This window comes from Trachemys scripta, chromosome 3 (genome assembly GCF_013100865.1).
Source record: "Trachemys scripta elegans isolate TJP31775 chromosome 3, CAS_Tse_1.0, whole genome shotgun sequence".
Lineage (NCBI taxonomy): Eukaryota > Metazoa > Chordata > Testudines > Emydidae > Trachemys > Trachemys scripta.
The window spans coordinates 139,124,573-139,143,191 of record NC_048300.1 but is presented as its reverse complement, the minus strand read 5'-3'; the positions used below and the strand labels follow the sequence as shown (position 1 = coordinate 139,143,191).

General features: G+C 40.3%; 1 protein-coding gene across 6 annotated transcripts in view; it reads right to left on the bottom strand.

Moving 5' to 3' along the window:
• SNX14 (sorting nexin 14) overlaps window positions 1-18,619 on the bottom strand; it is an 83,420-nt gene that overhangs the window by 38,285 nt on the left and 26,516 nt on the right. For 4 of the 6 annotated variants that reach the window (XM_034766095.1, XM_034766094.1, XM_034766089.1 and 1 more), the window contains exons 8-17: window positions 18,202-18,358; window positions 15,972-16,047; window positions 15,016-15,060; window positions 14,848-14,928; window positions 14,573-14,687; window positions 13,451-13,606; window positions 12,944-13,068; window positions 7,036-7,094; window positions 4,725-4,751; window positions 2,532-2,664 (exon numbers count right to left, since the gene is read on the bottom strand). In XM_034766095.1, the coding sequence (XP_034621986.1) occupies window positions 2,532-2,664; window positions 4,725-4,751; window positions 7,036-7,094; window positions 12,944-13,068; window positions 13,451-13,606; window positions 14,573-14,687; window positions 14,848-14,928; window positions 15,016-15,060; window positions 15,972-16,047; window positions 18,202-18,358 (974 nt within the window). The remainder of the gene's footprint in view (window positions 1-2,531; window positions 2,665-4,724; window positions 4,752-7,035; window positions 7,095-12,943; window positions 13,069-13,450; window positions 13,607-14,572; window positions 14,688-14,847; window positions 14,929-15,015; window positions 15,061-15,971; window positions 16,048-18,201; window positions 18,359-18,619) is intronic. The other 2 variants (XM_034766091.1, XM_034766093.1) reach the window with 1 other exon arrangement.

Genomic DNA, 18,619 nt, shown 5'->3' with positions numbered 1-18,619 from the left:
GCCAAAATTAATGGACACAAATCTGACATCAGGAATCAAAATACTCAAAAACCAGTGGGAGAACACTTTAACCTGTCTGGTCATTCAGTGACAGACCTGTGGGTGGCTATATTACAACAGAAAAACTTCAAAAACAGACTCCAACGAGAGACTGCTGAGCTAGAATTGATATGCAAACTAGACACAATCAACTCCGGTTTGAATAAGAACTGGGAATGGCTGAGCCATTACAAACATTGATTCTATCTCCCCTTGTAAGTATGCTCACACTTCTTATCAAACTGTCTGTACTGGGCTATCTTGATTATCACTTCAAAATTTTTTTTTCTCTTAATTAATTGGCCTCTCAGAGTTGGTAAGACAACTCCCACCTGTTTATGCTCTCTGTATGTGTGTATATATATCTCCTCAATATATGTTCCATTCTATATGCATCCGAAGAAGTGGGCTGTAGTCCACGAAAGCTTATGCTCTAATAAATTTGTTAGTCTCTAAGGTGCCACAAGTACTCCCGTTCTTCTTTTTAAGAAAAAGGGGAAACATAGAATTCTGAAATCAGTTATTCTGTTTTTACCATTTTGGATACAAGTTGGGTGGGGAGGAGTTACTGGAGGGAAAAAACAGATGAAAGATTCAAATTCAGGTAAACCTTTTATACTTTTATTTTCCAGTAGTGGAAAATGGACCAGCACAGCATCAAAGAACATAGCACAAATTTGCTTAAATGTAATGTACAGTGAAATAGTTATAAGTGCCATTGCAAGTCTCAAATTCACATGACTTAAAAACCAATGTATTTCCATAAATTCAGGAGAAATCACAACAGAAATAAATTTAAATCATTAAAAATTCATGACTATCAGGCAGTTCGTGACCAACTTAATTTCCCTCACTTCCCATACCGTCCTCATATTTCCTTGCCCACATCTGTGCCATGGATACCAGGGCATCAACCTCCTGACAGTCAGTTTACTATTCAGTCACTGCTGTTTGGTGTACAAGAAAAAAAAAAAATCTAGTTGCAAGAGAAGCCTTAAGACTGGCAAAATAACTGTAGCAAGCATGAATTACTGACCCACATGGTTACTCCAGTGTAAACAGCTCATCTAGGATCAGGGACATCAAGGCAGTGTGAGTGCAGAATATACATATGAACACATTATTTCAAAGTATTTCCCTCTGCAAAACAGCTGTAGGGAGACCAGGGTTGAGAGATTTTTTTAATGATGATTTCTCTTATTGTATCTTATGTGTCTTATTGTGTCACCGCATCCGTGTTTTTAAGAAACTTGTGACAGATTTACAATTTTAGGCAGTGTCCTATCTGCTCCATATTAGCCATGATCACTAAACCAATTTTCCATCATCTAGCAGTAAAAGTTTGAAAAAAGTAATCAAATATGAAAACTATGGAAAATCCACTTAGCTCAGTTCCACCTAGAACTGGGATTTCTGCAATAAATCAAAACTAAGGTTTTTCTTTAAAAATACAAGAAAAGTGAATTGCCTTCTAGTCAGGAAACAGCAGAGTAAGTGGTCCCACCATCTGAGCTGAAGTCAGACTAATACTCTATTTTGCTTTTTTCCATTATTTGCTACAAGATGTCACCCCACAAAGCAGATGGTTCCACAAAAGAAAAAAACAAGGTTGGACATAGTCTTAATGCCCTTAAGCCTTACAGGAAATGTTCCATTTTGCCATGTGTACAGAGAAAACAGTGTGGTTCCATCCTTTAACCTCAAATCCTTGATCTCCTCTCTCCAGCATAGGGTCAGACATACACCTGGCCTTTGGGAACATAGCTAACCACTGCCAATTTTTCAGACATCCAGTTTCTATAGCTTTATCATAGGTTGCTTCTACCACTGCCTATCACCAACAGCTAGAAAACACACACACACACACTCACTCTCTCTCTAACTAACCCACCCCCCAGCAATGGTTTCCTCTGAAATGCTACGAAAACATACTCTACTTCAAAAATTTCTGAGAATGAGACTTATGGAGCAAAACACAATTTTGTACATTTTCAGTGATACTTGTTTATGTACCAATTATGCAACCAGAAAAATATTTTAGCCATTAGTATAAAAACAGCATAGTAGTTATTTGAATAATCTCTCTCACAAAAGAATTGGCCCTGAATCACGATAGCCTATGGACGCAGAACTTTACTGCAAATATTTACTAGACTGAAAAGTAACAGCTTCTCATGAGACTACTTGACAAAGATTACTTTCGTAAAGAGAACATCACTTTTTAATACTTCTCTTTACTCCAGCAATTAACTCTTGGAATTACTCTAACTGGGGAGATACCAAAATCTTGTGCTCACTGAGTAAATAACCGAGTAGTACTAAGAGAACAAGGAAGCTGGAAAAATGCTGTGATCCCTAGGATGGCACAGTGGAATAACCAACAATACCAGGAGCAAAGGAAAGGAAAAGAAGGGACAGAAGCTGAAAGTATTTAAAGATTCTGGAAAACAAATAGCCCTGAGATATAGGACAAATGTAAAATTTCTACTCACAAAATCATCCTCTCCTTCAGTTAAACCATAGTTAGGTAGCACAGCTCCTTCCATTGTGTTGCTCTTGAATACTCCTCTAATTTTGCTGCCTAATCTGCTGATTGCAAATGATTCTCCTCTTTTCTGTGTGGCCCTAAGGATTATACAAAAACAAAATTCACAGTATAGGGCAAATTGTAGTACTAGCCACTGTATATAATTTAGAGATAAGAGTGAGCAATTGGATCAAGTATGGAACTGATGTGTAGGTTTACACTTTTTAGTATTATAGATTCACTGTCTGTATTGCATATTACAGAACAATTTAAAATTTATCAGTAAAATCCATCTGCTAGGGAGGAAAAAAATGATTTAAAAAAGCATTTCCAGGACATGGACTAAAATTTCAGCTATAAACTAACACTGATGTTCTTATTACAGCATTACTTTGGAATGAAACACACAGAACAATCTATTTTCATAACACTAACTTCCTAAGACAACTTGTTTAATTAAAAGATTGCAAGGAATGACAATAACCTTTTCGGCGAGTGATTGTAGCAACACAACAGTTTCTGGCATCAAAGTGTTCATCCATATTTGTCAAGTACTGCATGTTTAAACACACTGTTTATTTTCTTTATAAACATCAAGGCATTTATACAGATGCATGTGATGCAAGATGGACTGTGACTTACTTCAAAGCAGCAGGGAGAGTAGGCAGAAAGCCAAGCAGGAGGGTCAAAACTTACAAAACATGAAGGAAAACAGAAGCAGATGAAGATTCCTAGCTCAAGAAGGCAATTTGCCCTAGAGATGAAGGCTTGATGCAAATTTAAGTCTTGTTCAGAGCTAGAACTACTTATGATAAAGAGTATCCAAAGGCAGCAAGTTCAAGTAAAAAGGGCAGAGGCATTAGGCATGAAGTCTGCATTCTTCATTTTAGCCACATTACAGCACATCAATGCATGCACGCCATATATACTGCCCTTACACCAGACCTGAAAAAGGAATCTTATTTCTTGTACTAGAAATGTACAAATTAATAGTCTAAACAAACCCTATTGGGGCAGGAGGGGACATATTCCTGATGAATATAGCTATCTGAGGTTTTCATAAAGCTTGTTACAAATCTGTAAGATGAACTGCAAAACTGAAAAATGTGAAAAAAGTGGATAGCTCATTTGGGATTCAAAGGAGTAATGAACATTTTAACAAACTAAAAGCATTCAATGTTTATTTTCTAATTCTAATTGCTTATAATTTTGCCAAAGTTTAACCATTTGTACTGAGTTTTTTCAGATAAGAGTCTGCCTCAGGCTGAATTTTGTGGAAGAAGTCAGCCAAAACCATTCTGCCATGTCCAAAGAACGAGGCTAGAGGAAAACGCATTGTTTTGCCAATGTTAAAATAATTGAGAAACTCTAGCGCCCCATGCTTTGGAACAGGAACTTGATGTTTGCCATGGGGTTTATGTCAGGAATGTGACTTTTGCTGTCCCTGACAAAATCTGGCCCAATCATATGTCTTCACCAATCATGGATTGAACCTACTCAGAAGAGACTTGCTAGAGTTTCATAGCTAGACTCTCTAAAGATTCCATCAGCACTGACCATGACCTAGCCCAGGGCTGCTGCAGGCCCAAGTGGAGCTAGGCACCATGACTGACAGCATAGAGCCTCTCTCTCCTGTGCTCTCAATGACTCCCTGTTGGGTGCAGATAAAATGGAGGAACGAGTTGCCTGATATTCTAATGCAGTGGCAGAACAAATTTTCTTTTCTTCCCCCCCCCCCTCTTTTTTTTTTTTTAAGTGATAGGATCTGGAAGCATGTGACAAGGAGCAAGGAAAAAACTCTGAGTAAAGTCTACAAAATAACCAGCACACTATCAGCAATGAAGCTTTGAGACATACAACTAATATGCTAAGGTTAATATGAATAAAAATAGGTAAAAGCCAGGAAGATTTTGTATATTTTAATATTTGAGTGTATGAGAAATAGTCATTAAACCAAGACCAATACACTGTTTGCTAAAAACTTAAGAGAATGAACATGCAATTAGTTTGCTGTTTCAAATGAATTTAGCCCAAAAAGAGTTTGCGTGTATTTAAAAATGAAACAGTCAATGTCTGTTATAAAGGCAGTACGATGCAGTCATGATAGATGCAATTTAACACTAACAGGCAACAATTATGGCACATTATCTTGACTTACCGAAAGTCATCCAAACTCAGGCTACCTCTGCAACAACAGGTACAAGAAATTACCCCACAAGCCAAGAAGGAGAGAGAGTCCCAAAGACAGAGACAGATATTTCAAGCAAAACCAAACAGCCTAGAACTTTCATTGCAATTAGCATGACTGCTGTTTTATTAATAAAGGTCTCTACCAATTTCCAGACAAATATTCTCAAAATATCATGTAAATATCCAAAATTTACCAGAGACCAATACACATGCATTTGGTGGGGATAGCTGCATTTGATTTTTAGACCCCAATTCTGAAAACACTTAAGAGTGTTTGTGACATTAAGCATTTAAGTAATTCCAGTGGCTTAAAAAGGGACTACCCTCATTCCTAAAGTTAACCATATACATAAATGCTTGAAAATTCTGACTCTTAGGCTGTAATTCAGGTTTGATTCATACAGGAATTTACCATGCTTGATAGAGGCTTTAAAGAAAAAATGTTTTCTGGGAAAAATTTGTAGACATTTTATAAAAGAATTAAACAGTTTGTAAAGAACTTTAAGGACGCAAAGGGCTTTTTATGTAGATTCACAGATTTTAAGGACTGAAGGGACCATTTAATTATCTAGTCAGACTTTTTGCATAACATGAGCTGTAACATTTTCCCAGTAAGTCCTGCATCAAGCACAATAACTTATGGTTGAACTAAAGCAAATTAATGCTAAAACCAGTAATAACCAATAACTTCTCTTTAAGAACATTGTTTCTGATATGTGGGAGCCCTCACATACTGGATAGACAGTACAGGAAGAAAAAAAAAAGACTGAGATCAAACTTCCTACACTTCTAACAGTGTTTTAAAAACAAATCATTCTACAATGTCTCAGACTGTTCTTTAGTCATGTTACTTGTGAAACCTGAATTAAGTTCAGCCGAATGGAACCTGACACTGAAGTATAAATAGTACACAACATAACTTGACAATGATATTGGCCACCATTTTTGGCCTCCACTTGGCAAATCGATACTGTATTTTGTTGCGTTTCTGATGCATCAAAAGCCAGCATGTCTATATTTTTAATATGCTTTTCTGTATACCTGTGCCACACAGGAATAAAGCAGGTACAGCCAGAGGTTTGGGAATCTGGGTATACTGTATGTTTTTTGTTTTTTTAAAGCTTAGCCATATTGGAAGCATAAGTAATGCACTTAAAAAAATTCAGAATTGAAAAGATATTAATTTTTTCTTCCCAAACCCCAAGATCACAGGTATTTTAAAGAAATGAGATTCAGAGCTTAAATGTGTTTGTTATATCCAATAAATATTAGTGCGAGAAATTGTTACAGTTCGCACAGGATCCTATTGAGCTGATTTGTAAAATGAAATCTCACGTGGCTGGTTTCTACAGTTACTGGAAAAAGTGATTCAACATGGAAATCAAACACTACAGAGTCAACTTTCTATTCTGCTTTCTCCAATGTGTTCTGTGTAACTCACTATTGCCATGTTATCTAAGGCCTTGGCTACACTTACCCGCTAGTTCGACGGCTGGAAATCGAACTTCTGGGTTCGACTTATCGCGTCTAGTCTGGACGTGATAAGTCGAACCCGGAAGTGCTCGCCGTCGACTGCGGTACTCCAGCTCGCCGAGAGGAGTACCGCGGAGTCGACGGGGGAGCCTGCCTGCCGAGTGTGGACCAAGGTAAGTTCGAACTAATTCGAACTAAGGTACTTCGAACTTCAGCTACGTTAATCACGTAGCTGAAGTTGCGTACCTTAGTTCGAATTAGGGGGGTAGTGTAGACCAAGCCTTAATGTTACTGGGCATATCCTTAGTTTGAGGGGATTTTTCACTCTGACATATCAAAAATAAAGGATTGAACTTCTGAATCTCATACCATTTTTTACAATAAAAGAGAAATAAAAACACTAAGTGAAATATTGCTTCACGTATTACTTGCTGCTACTGTAAGTAATCTACAAATTTAAAACTAAGTTTAGAAATCTAAATAAGTTAACATTGAATGGTACTGTATTTGGCAGAAGATTCAATCATATAAACCAGGGATCGGCAACCTTTGGCACACGGCTCGCCAGGCACGTTCCTCATCCCGCGCTGCTTCCCACAACCCCCATTGGCCTGGAGCGGCGAACTGTGGCCAGTGGGAGCCGCGATCGGCCTAACCTGCGGACATGCCAGGTAAACAAACCGTCCCGTCCCATCAGGGTGCTTACCCTGGCTGGCCGCGTGCCATACGTTGTCGATCCCTGATATAAACAAACATTTTAAAACTTTCAACTACAAAAACGTATTAAAAGGTTTAAACACACCTACCTGCTAAACTTTGAATTGCGTGTTGGGGATTCAGCTCCTCTTAAGAGCTGCCTGAAATACTAAAATAGAACAGTTAATATGCAAGTAAGTGCTGACTTCAAGTTTTCCATTTTTTTCATTCTACTATCTCTTTACTAGTAGTTTACAGCTGTAAATATTAATAGCTAATTATGGTTCTTGCTTCTAACTTCACATCTGTTGAGGATTTAATACAAGTATATTAGAAACACTATACAAGTCGCTGCAGTTGAGATGTTGTATTTCATATAAGACTACTTACAATCATCAGTTCTAATGAACTTACAACATAGTTTATGCTTTCCCAAGGGCAGCCTTGCAGGGCTTTCTACTAAAACTATGCGTCTTCACTAGAAATATTGCAGCACCACAGCTGCACCAGTGCAGCAGTGCCACTATAGCACTTCAGTGTAGACAATCACTATAGTGATGGGAGGGGTTCTTCCATCACTGTAATTAAGCCACTTCCCCCCAAAAGGCGGTAGCTAGATCAACGGAAGATAGGTTAAGTCAGCTTAACTACGTGGCTTGAGGGACTTTTCACACCCCTGAGCAACATAGCTAGGTCAACCTAACTTTTTAGTGTAGAACTGATACGAGTCCTGAAGTGCTATTATAGTCTAAAAAACAACTAAGAAGAAAATTGTGTTCTACATGTATTATATTTCAATTATTTCTACATAGAAATTGCAACTTTACAAGTAGAAAAAAAGCCTTTTTCTAAAAGAAAAGTTAGTGCTGCAAACTCAACTTAATATCTGAAAAGGAAGTTTTATTCTTTCAGGCTCTTGCATCATCAAAAATTCTGGAGCTAGAACTAATTAACAGTTCTGTTGATGTGAAAGCCACTAAGAACCTAGCTCCCTTTAGGAGGCCATTTCTACTCCACAAACTTATGTCGATGCAAGCTTTGTTGTCATAAAGTTGTCACCATTAGCACATCACTTGTGTGACTGCATACCTGGCTCCTTGCGTTGGCACTATGTGTACTCACAAGGAGTGTTTGCATTGATGCATGGTGCGGAGCACCATCTGGGATGATTTAGTTAAGGATTGGTCCTGAGGTCCCTTCCAACCCTGATATTCTCTGATACCCACCACAGTGCAGTGCTCTGTCTTTTGGAAGTTTTGGCAGTGCATGGTGGGGCCAAAACAAGTTGCACAGGGGTGACGAGGAGCGTGAGGTCAATTTTTCAGTGTGCAACTGTCTCCTCCCATGATGTCATCTGTAAACCATAATTTTTGCACCTTTTTTTCAAAATCCCACAAACCCGCACAGCCCTCCTCGCTGCCCACCATCACTGACAGAAGCATGAAGCCTACACAGCTCTGCACTGCCATGAGTGTTGGAAAAAACAGAGCACACAATCATGAATTATTTGCAGAGCTGCAAGAACCACCGAATCGGTGGGGAACATGACGATTTCTTGGATGCCAGATTGCTGTGGGACATAGTGAGAACCAATTCGAAGTTGGTGGCATTCATAAAGTAGCTGCAGATGGTGGAGCACCACTTCTGGGCCCAAGAAATTATCACTGACTGGTGGGATTGCATCGTAATGCAGGCTTGGGAGGACAAGCAGCGGTTGCAGAACTTTTGGCTGTACAAGGCAATATTCCTGAATCCGTGTGCCGAGCTTACCTCAGCCCTCTACTGCATGGACACCAAAACGAGAGCTGCACTGACAGTGGTGAAGCAAGTGGCAATCGCATTGTGGAAACTTGGAATGCCAGAGTGCTACCAGTGAGTCAGAAATCAATTTGCAGTCAGGAAACACACTGCAGGGGCTGTTGTCATACAAGTGTGCAGAGCCATTAATTGCCTCCTACTGCGCAGGACTGTGACTCTCAGCAACATGCAGAATGTAATGGATGGATTTGTACCAAAGGGGTTCCCAAACTGTGACAGAGTGATAGATGGCATGCATATCCCTATTTTGGCACCAGAACCACCTTGCCACAGACAACATCAACAGAATGGGCTAATTTTCTATAGTTATGCAAGCACTGGCGAATCACTGGGGGTGCTTTACTGACATCAGTGTGGCTGGTCAGAGAAGGTGAATGATGCTTGCATCTATAAGAATACAGAACTATTCAGAAAACTACAAGCAGGGACTCTCTTTCCCAACAGGCAGCTTACCATTGGGAATGTTGAAATGCCAATAGCAATCCTGGGATCCAGCCTACCCGTAGTTCCCCTGGCTTATGAAGCCATACACCAGCCATCTCGACACCACCAAGGAATGATTCAACTACTGGTTCAGTAGGTGCAGAATGACAGTTCAATGTGCTTTTGATCAATTAAAGGGACACTGGTGTTGTTTATTCACAAGATTGGACATCGTGAGAAAAATATCCCAATGGTTGCAGCTGCCTACTGTCTGTCCTGCATAATATTTATGAAGCAAGGAGGGACACTTTTCCGCTGGTATGGAGGACAGAGATGGAGTGCTGTCTGCTGAGTTTGAACAGCCAGAGACAAGGGCTACTAGAAGAGCTCAACATGGAGCTATGCTGCTTATGGAGGCTTTGAAAGACCATTTTAACAGTGAGCCACAGAAACTTATTTAGTTGTACTGTGTTCTACGTCACCCTGCTCTTTTGTGGCCTGTTACGAATTGTGTGATGATTGCTGTATGTTTAGGAATATAACATTGTCAATACATCTATTAATTTTGTTTGCATCTTATCCTGTGAGTTGTGTCACACTGTTAGTAAGAGGTAATTGATTACTTTCAGACCTGTTAAGCACTCGGTAGCAGATGTTGCAAACTAATAAAACAACAGACATTTATTTTGTAACAGAATTCACTGTAAAAAAGAAATCGTGAAATTTTAAAACAAATATATTTAAAACTTACTAATACTTAAGAGAACAGAACTTATGATGCAGACAGAACATTCATGTCCATTTCAGCTATTCCTATGCCCAGGGCCGGCTCCAGGCACCAGGCACCCAAGCACATGCTTGGGGCGGCACCTGGTAAGGGGCGGCAGGGGGAGCGCGGCATTCCGGGGGGGGGGGCACTCCGGCGGCGCGGCGCTCGGCAGGGGAGGGGGGTGGGCGGGCTCCGGCGGCGCAGCGCTCGGCGGGGCCGCGGCACTCGGCGGGGGGGGGGGGGAAGAGAGGAGTGGCACTTTTTTTTGCTGCTTGGGGCAGCAAAAAAGTTAGAGCCGGCCCTGCCTATGCCAACCTTGGTTTTCACCGGTCAGTGTACACAAAGCTGTGATTGTCTTTAACGTCCCACAGGGTGGAGTAAATGACAAAAACAAGTTTATTTAAATACAAAGAGAGATTTTAAGTGAGCACAAGTAATGCTGCATAAAAGTTAGAAACGGTTATAAGAAAAATAAAGATAAAATGCTTCCTAGTGCCTACCTTAACAAACTATACTTGATTCAAAGTGGAGTCCTTATCACATCCTTCTAGCAGCATTACTAACCAAATTTTTCAGGTCAGGCCCCCACTCAAAGCCCAACAGCTGTTTCTCTGGTCTTCTCAGGTAGAAAGAGTGAAATGGCCAGGGAGAGAGAGGTCACTTGGGGTGTTTAAGTCTCTTTTTATTGTTTCAGTCCCCCTTTTGAAAAGCATTTCCAGCCACATGTCTGGTGTGGAAGGAGGCTTCCTGCTGGGTTCTTTCACCCATGTATGTTCAGAAGCAGGTTTCCTTCCTTCCCCTCTTTCTGCTTGATGACTACATTAACTGCTTAAATGCAATTAAGGCAAACACTTTCCTTTGCTCAGGACAGCCCTGTTTGATGACTTCTTCCTGGGGCTAACAACATCATACAGGGGAATTTTATAACTTCACATACAATGTTGCTACATATATTTTACCATAATAAGACTGACTTGTGAGTTATTAGCTTTTAAATGATATCTTACAAGGCATGGTTTGCACAAAGATTATTACAGTAGTGCGTAGGGTGTGAATACACCTGTGCATTCCATCATGCCATCCAAAGTCCTCTTCTTCCTTCTCCTTATTCTGGTCAGACATTCTGCAACTATGGAGCTGGAGTCCCTCAAGGATGCAATAGCAGCAGCTGCAGAAAAAAAAAAAAAAAAAAAAACCCACAGAGATACCATTGTCAATATATTTACTACAGAAAGCAAAACTGCAGAACTCACTCCCCTTGCTCCCCTAAAGTTTTAAGCACTACATTCTCTTCTCACTTTGGTGCCATGCACAAGCAATTGCAAACAAGTCACAGCATCAGCCATTGTGAGTATGGCCAGCTGGGGATGAGGGAAATGAGGAGGGAATTGCTTGGTTGCATGAAACTAGTAGCATAAGGCACTGGCACTGAATGCTGGCAACGTTTTCCACAGGCATTGGTGATTTTAGCTGATGTCTCACTCCTGAGGGTAACAAAGGGAGAAAGAGCACAGCTGCTGCTAGTGTCCTGAAGCTGCCCGGGCCCATATGCCACTAACGTGTGTACTGCAATGGTGTACTACAAAGTTATAGCTAACTGGCATGGGAAAGTGTCCTATCAGAGAAGAAGAAATTAGGCAGTCATCCCTTGAAACCTTCAGCAGAGGATTGCAGAGTACCTCCATGAAAGTTTCACTGAGACCTCTCAGGAGGATTCAAGAGACATCCCTATGTATATAAACAAACTGCTCCACTTGGTCCCCCTGCCTAACTCTAGAGAGGAATGAAAAGCAGATAGAAACTCTACCTCTCTTGGTTGTTCTATTACCTCTTCTAGCACAAGTAAATTAATCAAAAGCTGTGTCTTCCTATTCTATGGGGAGTGGATGGGGGCGGGCAGGATGGGAGTGGTATCCCTGTAATGAAAAAAATACACACTTACCTGAGGTTCCTTCCCTTGCATCAGACTTAACCATGCTCAATTGGCAGGACTGTGGTGGATCCCCCAGTCGCCTGTCCCACCTCCTCCTCCTCACTGTTCATGACCGAGGCTTGGGACTCAGGCTCCTCGAAGGTATTGAGAGCGTTGTGCTAGGTGGTAGTGGGGTCTCCGCCAAATATGGCATGGCAGTTCTTTGTAAAAGTAGCAGGTCTGTGGCTTGGCACCAGATCAATTGTTGGCCTCCCGGTATGTCTGCCACAGCTCCTTGGCTTTTAGATAGCATTGCTGCTGGTCCTTGTCATACCCTTCTCCTGCATCCCTCGAGCAATCTGCCCATGCTTCTATGGCTGGTTCAGAGCTGTGCCAGCACAACCTTTTGTCCCTACAGGCCCAAGAAAGCCAATATCTTCTTTCCACTCCAGGTAGGAGTGTGTCTGGAATGTGCAGCTGACATGGTCAGCTGGGCAGTTGCACTCAATAATGGAGAGTTGCTAGGTGTGATTGCCAAGCTAGGCATCCAGGAAAAGGAATTTCAAAAATTCATGGGGTTTTAAACAAGGCAGGGTGGGGGTGGTGCTTTCGGTCCCTGTGACCCATAGGTAGTGGAGTTCACAATAGTGACCACAGCAGTCAGCGTGAGGCAGTGGAACAGCTGCTGTAGGGCTGTTAGGATTGATCTAGGTAATGCAGCATCTATACGCGCACTGCGTCGACCTCTGTACATTGACCTTGGCTCAATTCCGCTCAGGGAGGCAGTGTTATTATGTTGGCCTAATGGGCAATTTACATCAGGGTGAGACATTTAAACATAGAAACGCAAAACTAGGTCAACACAAGGCAGCTTACATCGACATAACTTTGTAGCGTAGACCAGGCCTCGGTTATATTGGCTCTACCCTGATAACAGGAGTAAAAAATTATAAAAGAACCTATTTTTACCAGTTAAATAGATAAAATTTGGAATACATACAAGGAGCAAAACTACTGTTTAAGCTGTCACATTTACATTGCCATTTGAAAAAAAGAACTGTGCTTAAAGGCAAGACTTTATGTCTTTCATGCTTACCTCATCACTGTGACAGAACATAGGGGTAAAGACATTCTCTAAGAGGGAAAGAACATGTTCATATGCTTCAAAAAGGCATCGCATAGTTTGAAGTTTCACAACATCTACATATTCACCTTCAGCAACTGCAGAAAAAAAACCCCTGTTGTGAATATTAATTGGATGTGCCATTGTTGTTCATAAAGTTTTTCTGATTTTTACAGGTCTCAGTCTAAAATTAGTCCTTATAAATTCACGCAGGAAGCATCCAAAATTTTGGAACACTAAAGTGCTTGATAAAGCAGGATTTAAATATATTATCATTCATAGAGAACAATATGCAGGGGACATCCAGTGATAGGAGTATATGCATTCTTGAACATCTCTAGTTTGTTAATGAGGTTGTATAGTTATGATAAAATTAAAGTTAATTATTATTTGGATCGACTAGGATTTTTTTTAGTCTGACAGAATGCTTTATAGATTCCAGTATAAATTCTTGATCATTCCTTTCAATCTCAAACTTACTTCTTTGAATCTCTTCCACGATAAAAGGATCAAATCTAATTTTGTCAATACTTTCATCCAAACAATAGGTTTTGTAGATTTTCTGCACCTCTTCATGAAGAGACATTTTTTCAGTATCTGATAATTCTGGTTGCAAAATTCTGTCATTAAATTCCTCTGGAAGGTGGGGGAAAGAAAATGCATTTGTTGATCAAATGTAGCTAATATAAATGGTGGCACCTTAAAGTGGCACACATGTCAGCCATCAGTGTATGTCTACACTGCATTCAGGACGTTTGATTGCAGCATACCTGAGCTACCTTTGATCTAGCTAGATCAAGAGCAGCTGGAGTAACAACAGCAGTGAAGCCATGGTAGCACAGGTGGCAGCACAGGATAGCTCTGTCTGTGCAGGAACCTGGGTACATACTCGAGTGGCTGCTAGCTGCCTTGGTTACATCTACACCCGCTGCAATCACAACTCCAGTGTATACCCTCAGATACCTTTCCAGCAGATATGGCTATACATAAAACCTTAAATGTTTTAAAACTTATGACCAAGCTGATAAACTGCATTAAAGAACTTGTTAAGTTGTATTAATACTTTAGATTTAAACCATAAGTTATATAAATTGATCCATAAAAATAAAAGCTGCAATAAAACTAATTATTCCCTTCCACAGTAAAATTCACCATGTTCCTTTGGAAGACTATGGGTTACGAACATTTTCATTATTTCCCTTACGTGAAATAATCTCTACAAGTGAGACATCTGGTTATGCCTCCTTGCTGAAAATCTTGCTTACAAACCACAGCCATTGCCCATTCTCTATCATTTGATTCTCAAATAAGTGCTTAGAAAGCTGTCTGTGTAACAAAATTTGAATAAGTAATGGCAAAAGGGACACAGCTGCTGAACAAGTTTCAACCTCTTTACATCCTGCAAAAAAGGAAGGCACACCCAGAAGTCAGAACTTTCAGAAATGGCATAAGCTAGAACAGAGATTCTCACAGAATTTTCATAGTCTGCAGTACATCTTTTTAGAGAGATTGTAGCAATGGTAAATATAACAGTAATGGACCAGCACCTAAATCATTGTTTAAATTCAATGAGTACACCTAAGCATACTAGGGTAATCTTACCTACAGTCAGACAAAACTGCAACACATGTACTGCCCCTTCCTGTTTCAGAAAGTTCATGAAGCGAAACAAAAGGTCTTGCTGTTCTCTAATCTCCCTCAATTCCAGCTTCAGAACCTAAACATGAAGTGGAAAATGCAGTTAGCTTGGATATTTCTCAAGCTTTCATTAAAATAAACCTTTTCTAATAGAAGCAATGAAAAGAGCACTGGTAATATGTACAGCACATACAATACTTATTCAAAATCTGTATATAGTGAGTATTTTCTTCACTTACAGATGGTTTTTTATTGCGAGGGTCCGCAAATTTCTGCAAGAATGGAATCAAAGATGCAGCCGGCTCAGTTGCTTTTTCAGGCTGTAGAAAGAGTGTTGACTTACTGAATAAGATTGACACTGACATGCGTGAATCAATTATAAATGTTCTCATTTTGTCAGTACTCACTGGGCTATCATCAATGAATTTGAGAAGCAAATGGTTGACAGTATCCTAATGGAAAACACAAACAAATTACAACAAACCAATCTGTTTGAAAATCATTCCATTGCCATCCCAGTTTCTAGCAAGATTCTGACAATTTTCATGTCTTAAAATTGCAAACATAAGCAGAATAATTAAATAATGATTCTATCAATTTCTAGATTGACATTTGAATAGTCTCTGCATCTAGATTCTTAAATCAATGAACTTCCCAAATGAGACATGAACAGACACAAATTCTCCATCTTTTAATACCAATGCAGGTCAGATGAGTTACAGCTGACTACAGGCAGTTCCACAACCTCAACTATTCTTTGCCTGCAGCCAAGCAGTATTCAGACAGTTGTGAAATTTTCTTCCAATTGAAAACCAAAGATCAGACAAGTGACTTTCTATCTAATCTTTATAAATGCAGTGCCACTTATCTACCTAAGCAAGAAGTAAACAAATTTGCATCTATGAGGAGTGGCTTTTAGAAAGGCCTTGTCCACACACAAACATTGTTACTGTACTGGTATAGTTAAAGTGGTACAACCCTAATGTGGATTAATTTATATAGTTATAAAGGTACTTACAATGGCACATCTTATTCCATAGACAGCTACTGTAAGTATAACTATTCTGGTAATAAATCATACCTCTAACAAATACAAAAATCAGTTTGTAGACCTAGCCTAAGTATTTTTTTTTTTATTAATGTAGCCAAATAATCACTAAAACCAAATTAACACTGCATCACCAAAAAATTAAGAGGATTGGGTATGGGGTTATTTTTCTTTCTGTAAACCATTAAGCAGTCACCAATGATAAAACCAATGTGAAGTACTTGTTTCATCACACAGCACCTCATCATCGGACAAAAAGGAAAACAATGATAGTCAGAGTAAACAAAAATTATTTCTACTGCTCCAAAATCTCACTGGGTCAGCTAAGAAGTCCATGGAGGGAAGGAAAACAGAACCAGACAGGATCTCTCTTATAAGCAAGGCCAGGGATCTGAAAGAAAAAAAAAATTGTATTACATTTTCATAGTAACTCATGTTATTACATTCATAATTGTAATGGGATAAGATAGGTAAAGTTAATATTTTTGTACTAAAATGTCTTTCCTTGTTTAATAAAAACATGTTATTTTAAAGATATTTCAGCACTCCACACATTCAGAATCACAAGATGTCTAAACTGATTCAACACATGGAAACTAAGGGGCAAATACATACCTTTTCACTCAACAGCTCATTGCTTAATTTTCAGCAACGAAAGAAGTCTAGATAAGGATCATGTAGATCAGGAATTGGCAACCTTTGGCACGCGGGCTGCCAGGGCTGGTGTGTTCACCTGCCGCGTCCGCAGGTTCAGCCAATCGCGGGTCCCACTGGCGATGGTTCGCTGCTCCAGGCCAATGGGGGCTGCAGGAAGCGGCGTGGGCCGAGGGACGTGCTGGCTGCCGCTTCCCACAACCCCCATTGGCCTGGAGCAGCAAATCGCAGCCAGTGGGAGCCACGATTGGCCGAATCTGCGGAGGTGGCAGGTGAACAAACCGCCCCAGTCCGCCACTGTGCTTACCCTGGCGAGCCACGTGCCAAAAGTTGCCGATCCCTGATGTAGATTCTTAACTCCTTCAGCTGGGATCTGATATATATTCTTCCTATAAATCCTTCCATGGTACACTTCGACAACCTAAAACAAATGTTGTTCTGAAGATGATACACTTGTGAAGCAGGTGGTCCACTGTTCTATATCGATGATGCATCCAACCACTGCTTACAGAGTAAAAGCCTATGTAGTATGAGTGAGTCTGGAGAAAGGGGGGGGGGGGTCAGATTTCAGGAGGGACCTAGTTTGATGCCACCCATGGAGCTCAGAAATGCAAGTTAGTGGCCAGCCTGCGACCATTTGAACATTTACCAAAACTTGCTGTACTGATAAGCAATTATATACTGGTATAATTGCACCACATTAAGGGGTTCCACTGATTTAGCTAAATCGTTTTTTCAACATATTCCGTTAAACTGGTGCAAAAACTGCATGTGTAGACAATGTCTCAGACTTCAGTGCTGCCACCTATCTATGCGAGCACAGCTACTGATGCCTATCAAGCTGTCCCCTCCACCCCAAGTCACCAGCTTGCATTAACACCTCCCACACCTAGAGTTCAGTTTTCAAAAATCAACATTGTGTAAGAACTGGACATAAATTCATGATGCATGCATATCTCACTAACGCTAATGGGAGACTCGTACAGAACAGCAAAAATCATATCTTTTAGCTTTAAGACAGACATTGGTGATTTCCAACTGTAAAAGTGGGTAAGTTGTTGAGAAGCTGCTACTTTTCATTGCTGTTTCCTGCATTATGTTCACCATTAGTATACTGAAACAGCATTATCCAGTCCAAATACCTTATGATCTCAATAAGGTCCATCTACTTCAGTGCACCCAACAGAACCTTTCCAACATCTAGAACGAGCATACTAACATATCACTGCAGTGGGTCCAAGGAAGCAACAAATTATTCTTTTTCATTTTATTTTTTTGTATTTGGAGTTTCACCTAAGATCACTAGTGTAGAAGCAAGGAAACTGAGCAAGGGCTGGTCTACACTGCGGGGTGGTGGTGGGGGAATAATCGATCTAAGATACGCAACTTCAGCTACGTGAATAGCATAGCTGAAGTCAAAGTATCTTAGATCGATTTACCTTGGGTCCTCACAGCGTGGGATCGACAGCTGCGGCTCCCCTGTCGACTCCGCTACCGCCGCTAGCTCCGGTGGAGTTCTGAAGTCGACGGGGAGCGTGTTTGGGGATCGATATATTGCCTCTTAACGAGAAGCGATATATCGATCCCCGATAAATTGATCACTACCAGCCGATATGGTGGGTAGTCTGGACGTACCCCAAGTGCTTCTACTCCATCTCAATTCCTTTCCCTTCCCCCCTAGTTAACAGATACTACAGAAATATACAATCAACAAAAACATTAAGAAAGAATTCACTCTTTAAATTACACTTAATATGCTTGTACTTACACAGAAAACAAATTCAAAGTTCAAGCTGACACTGGTCTTCACCCACTTTACTACCATTAAGAACTGCAGCGCTACATGGCATGCAACTGTTGTAAATAGTACAACTTCTAATATATTTGATACCTGCAGTCTGTTGCCTTTGGGGGAAGAATATAAGGGAAAAGAAGTTCAGTAAGTTTTCTTAAATAGTGAAGTTCATCTCTTCGACTCCTCAAAGCCACATGGAGTTCTGGTCCATATTCTTCTAAAGCAGCTTGCTGTAAAAATTCTGCATTTTTCACTGCAAGAAAAAAAAAAAAAGGTTTAGTATGTTCTCTTTTCCTTCCCACCCTTGTGAAATAATGGTGAGGAGATTTCTTTCCACTTCAATATGGGACACCAGTTTTTAACCACTTTTCATCTGCGGATCCCTAACAAATTTCAAATGGAGGCATAGACTCCTTTGAAAATCTTAGACATAGTCTGCGGACCCGCAGGGGTCTTTGGACCACACACTGAAAACCACTGATAAAAATATTACCTTGATAATGTCATGTAGCAT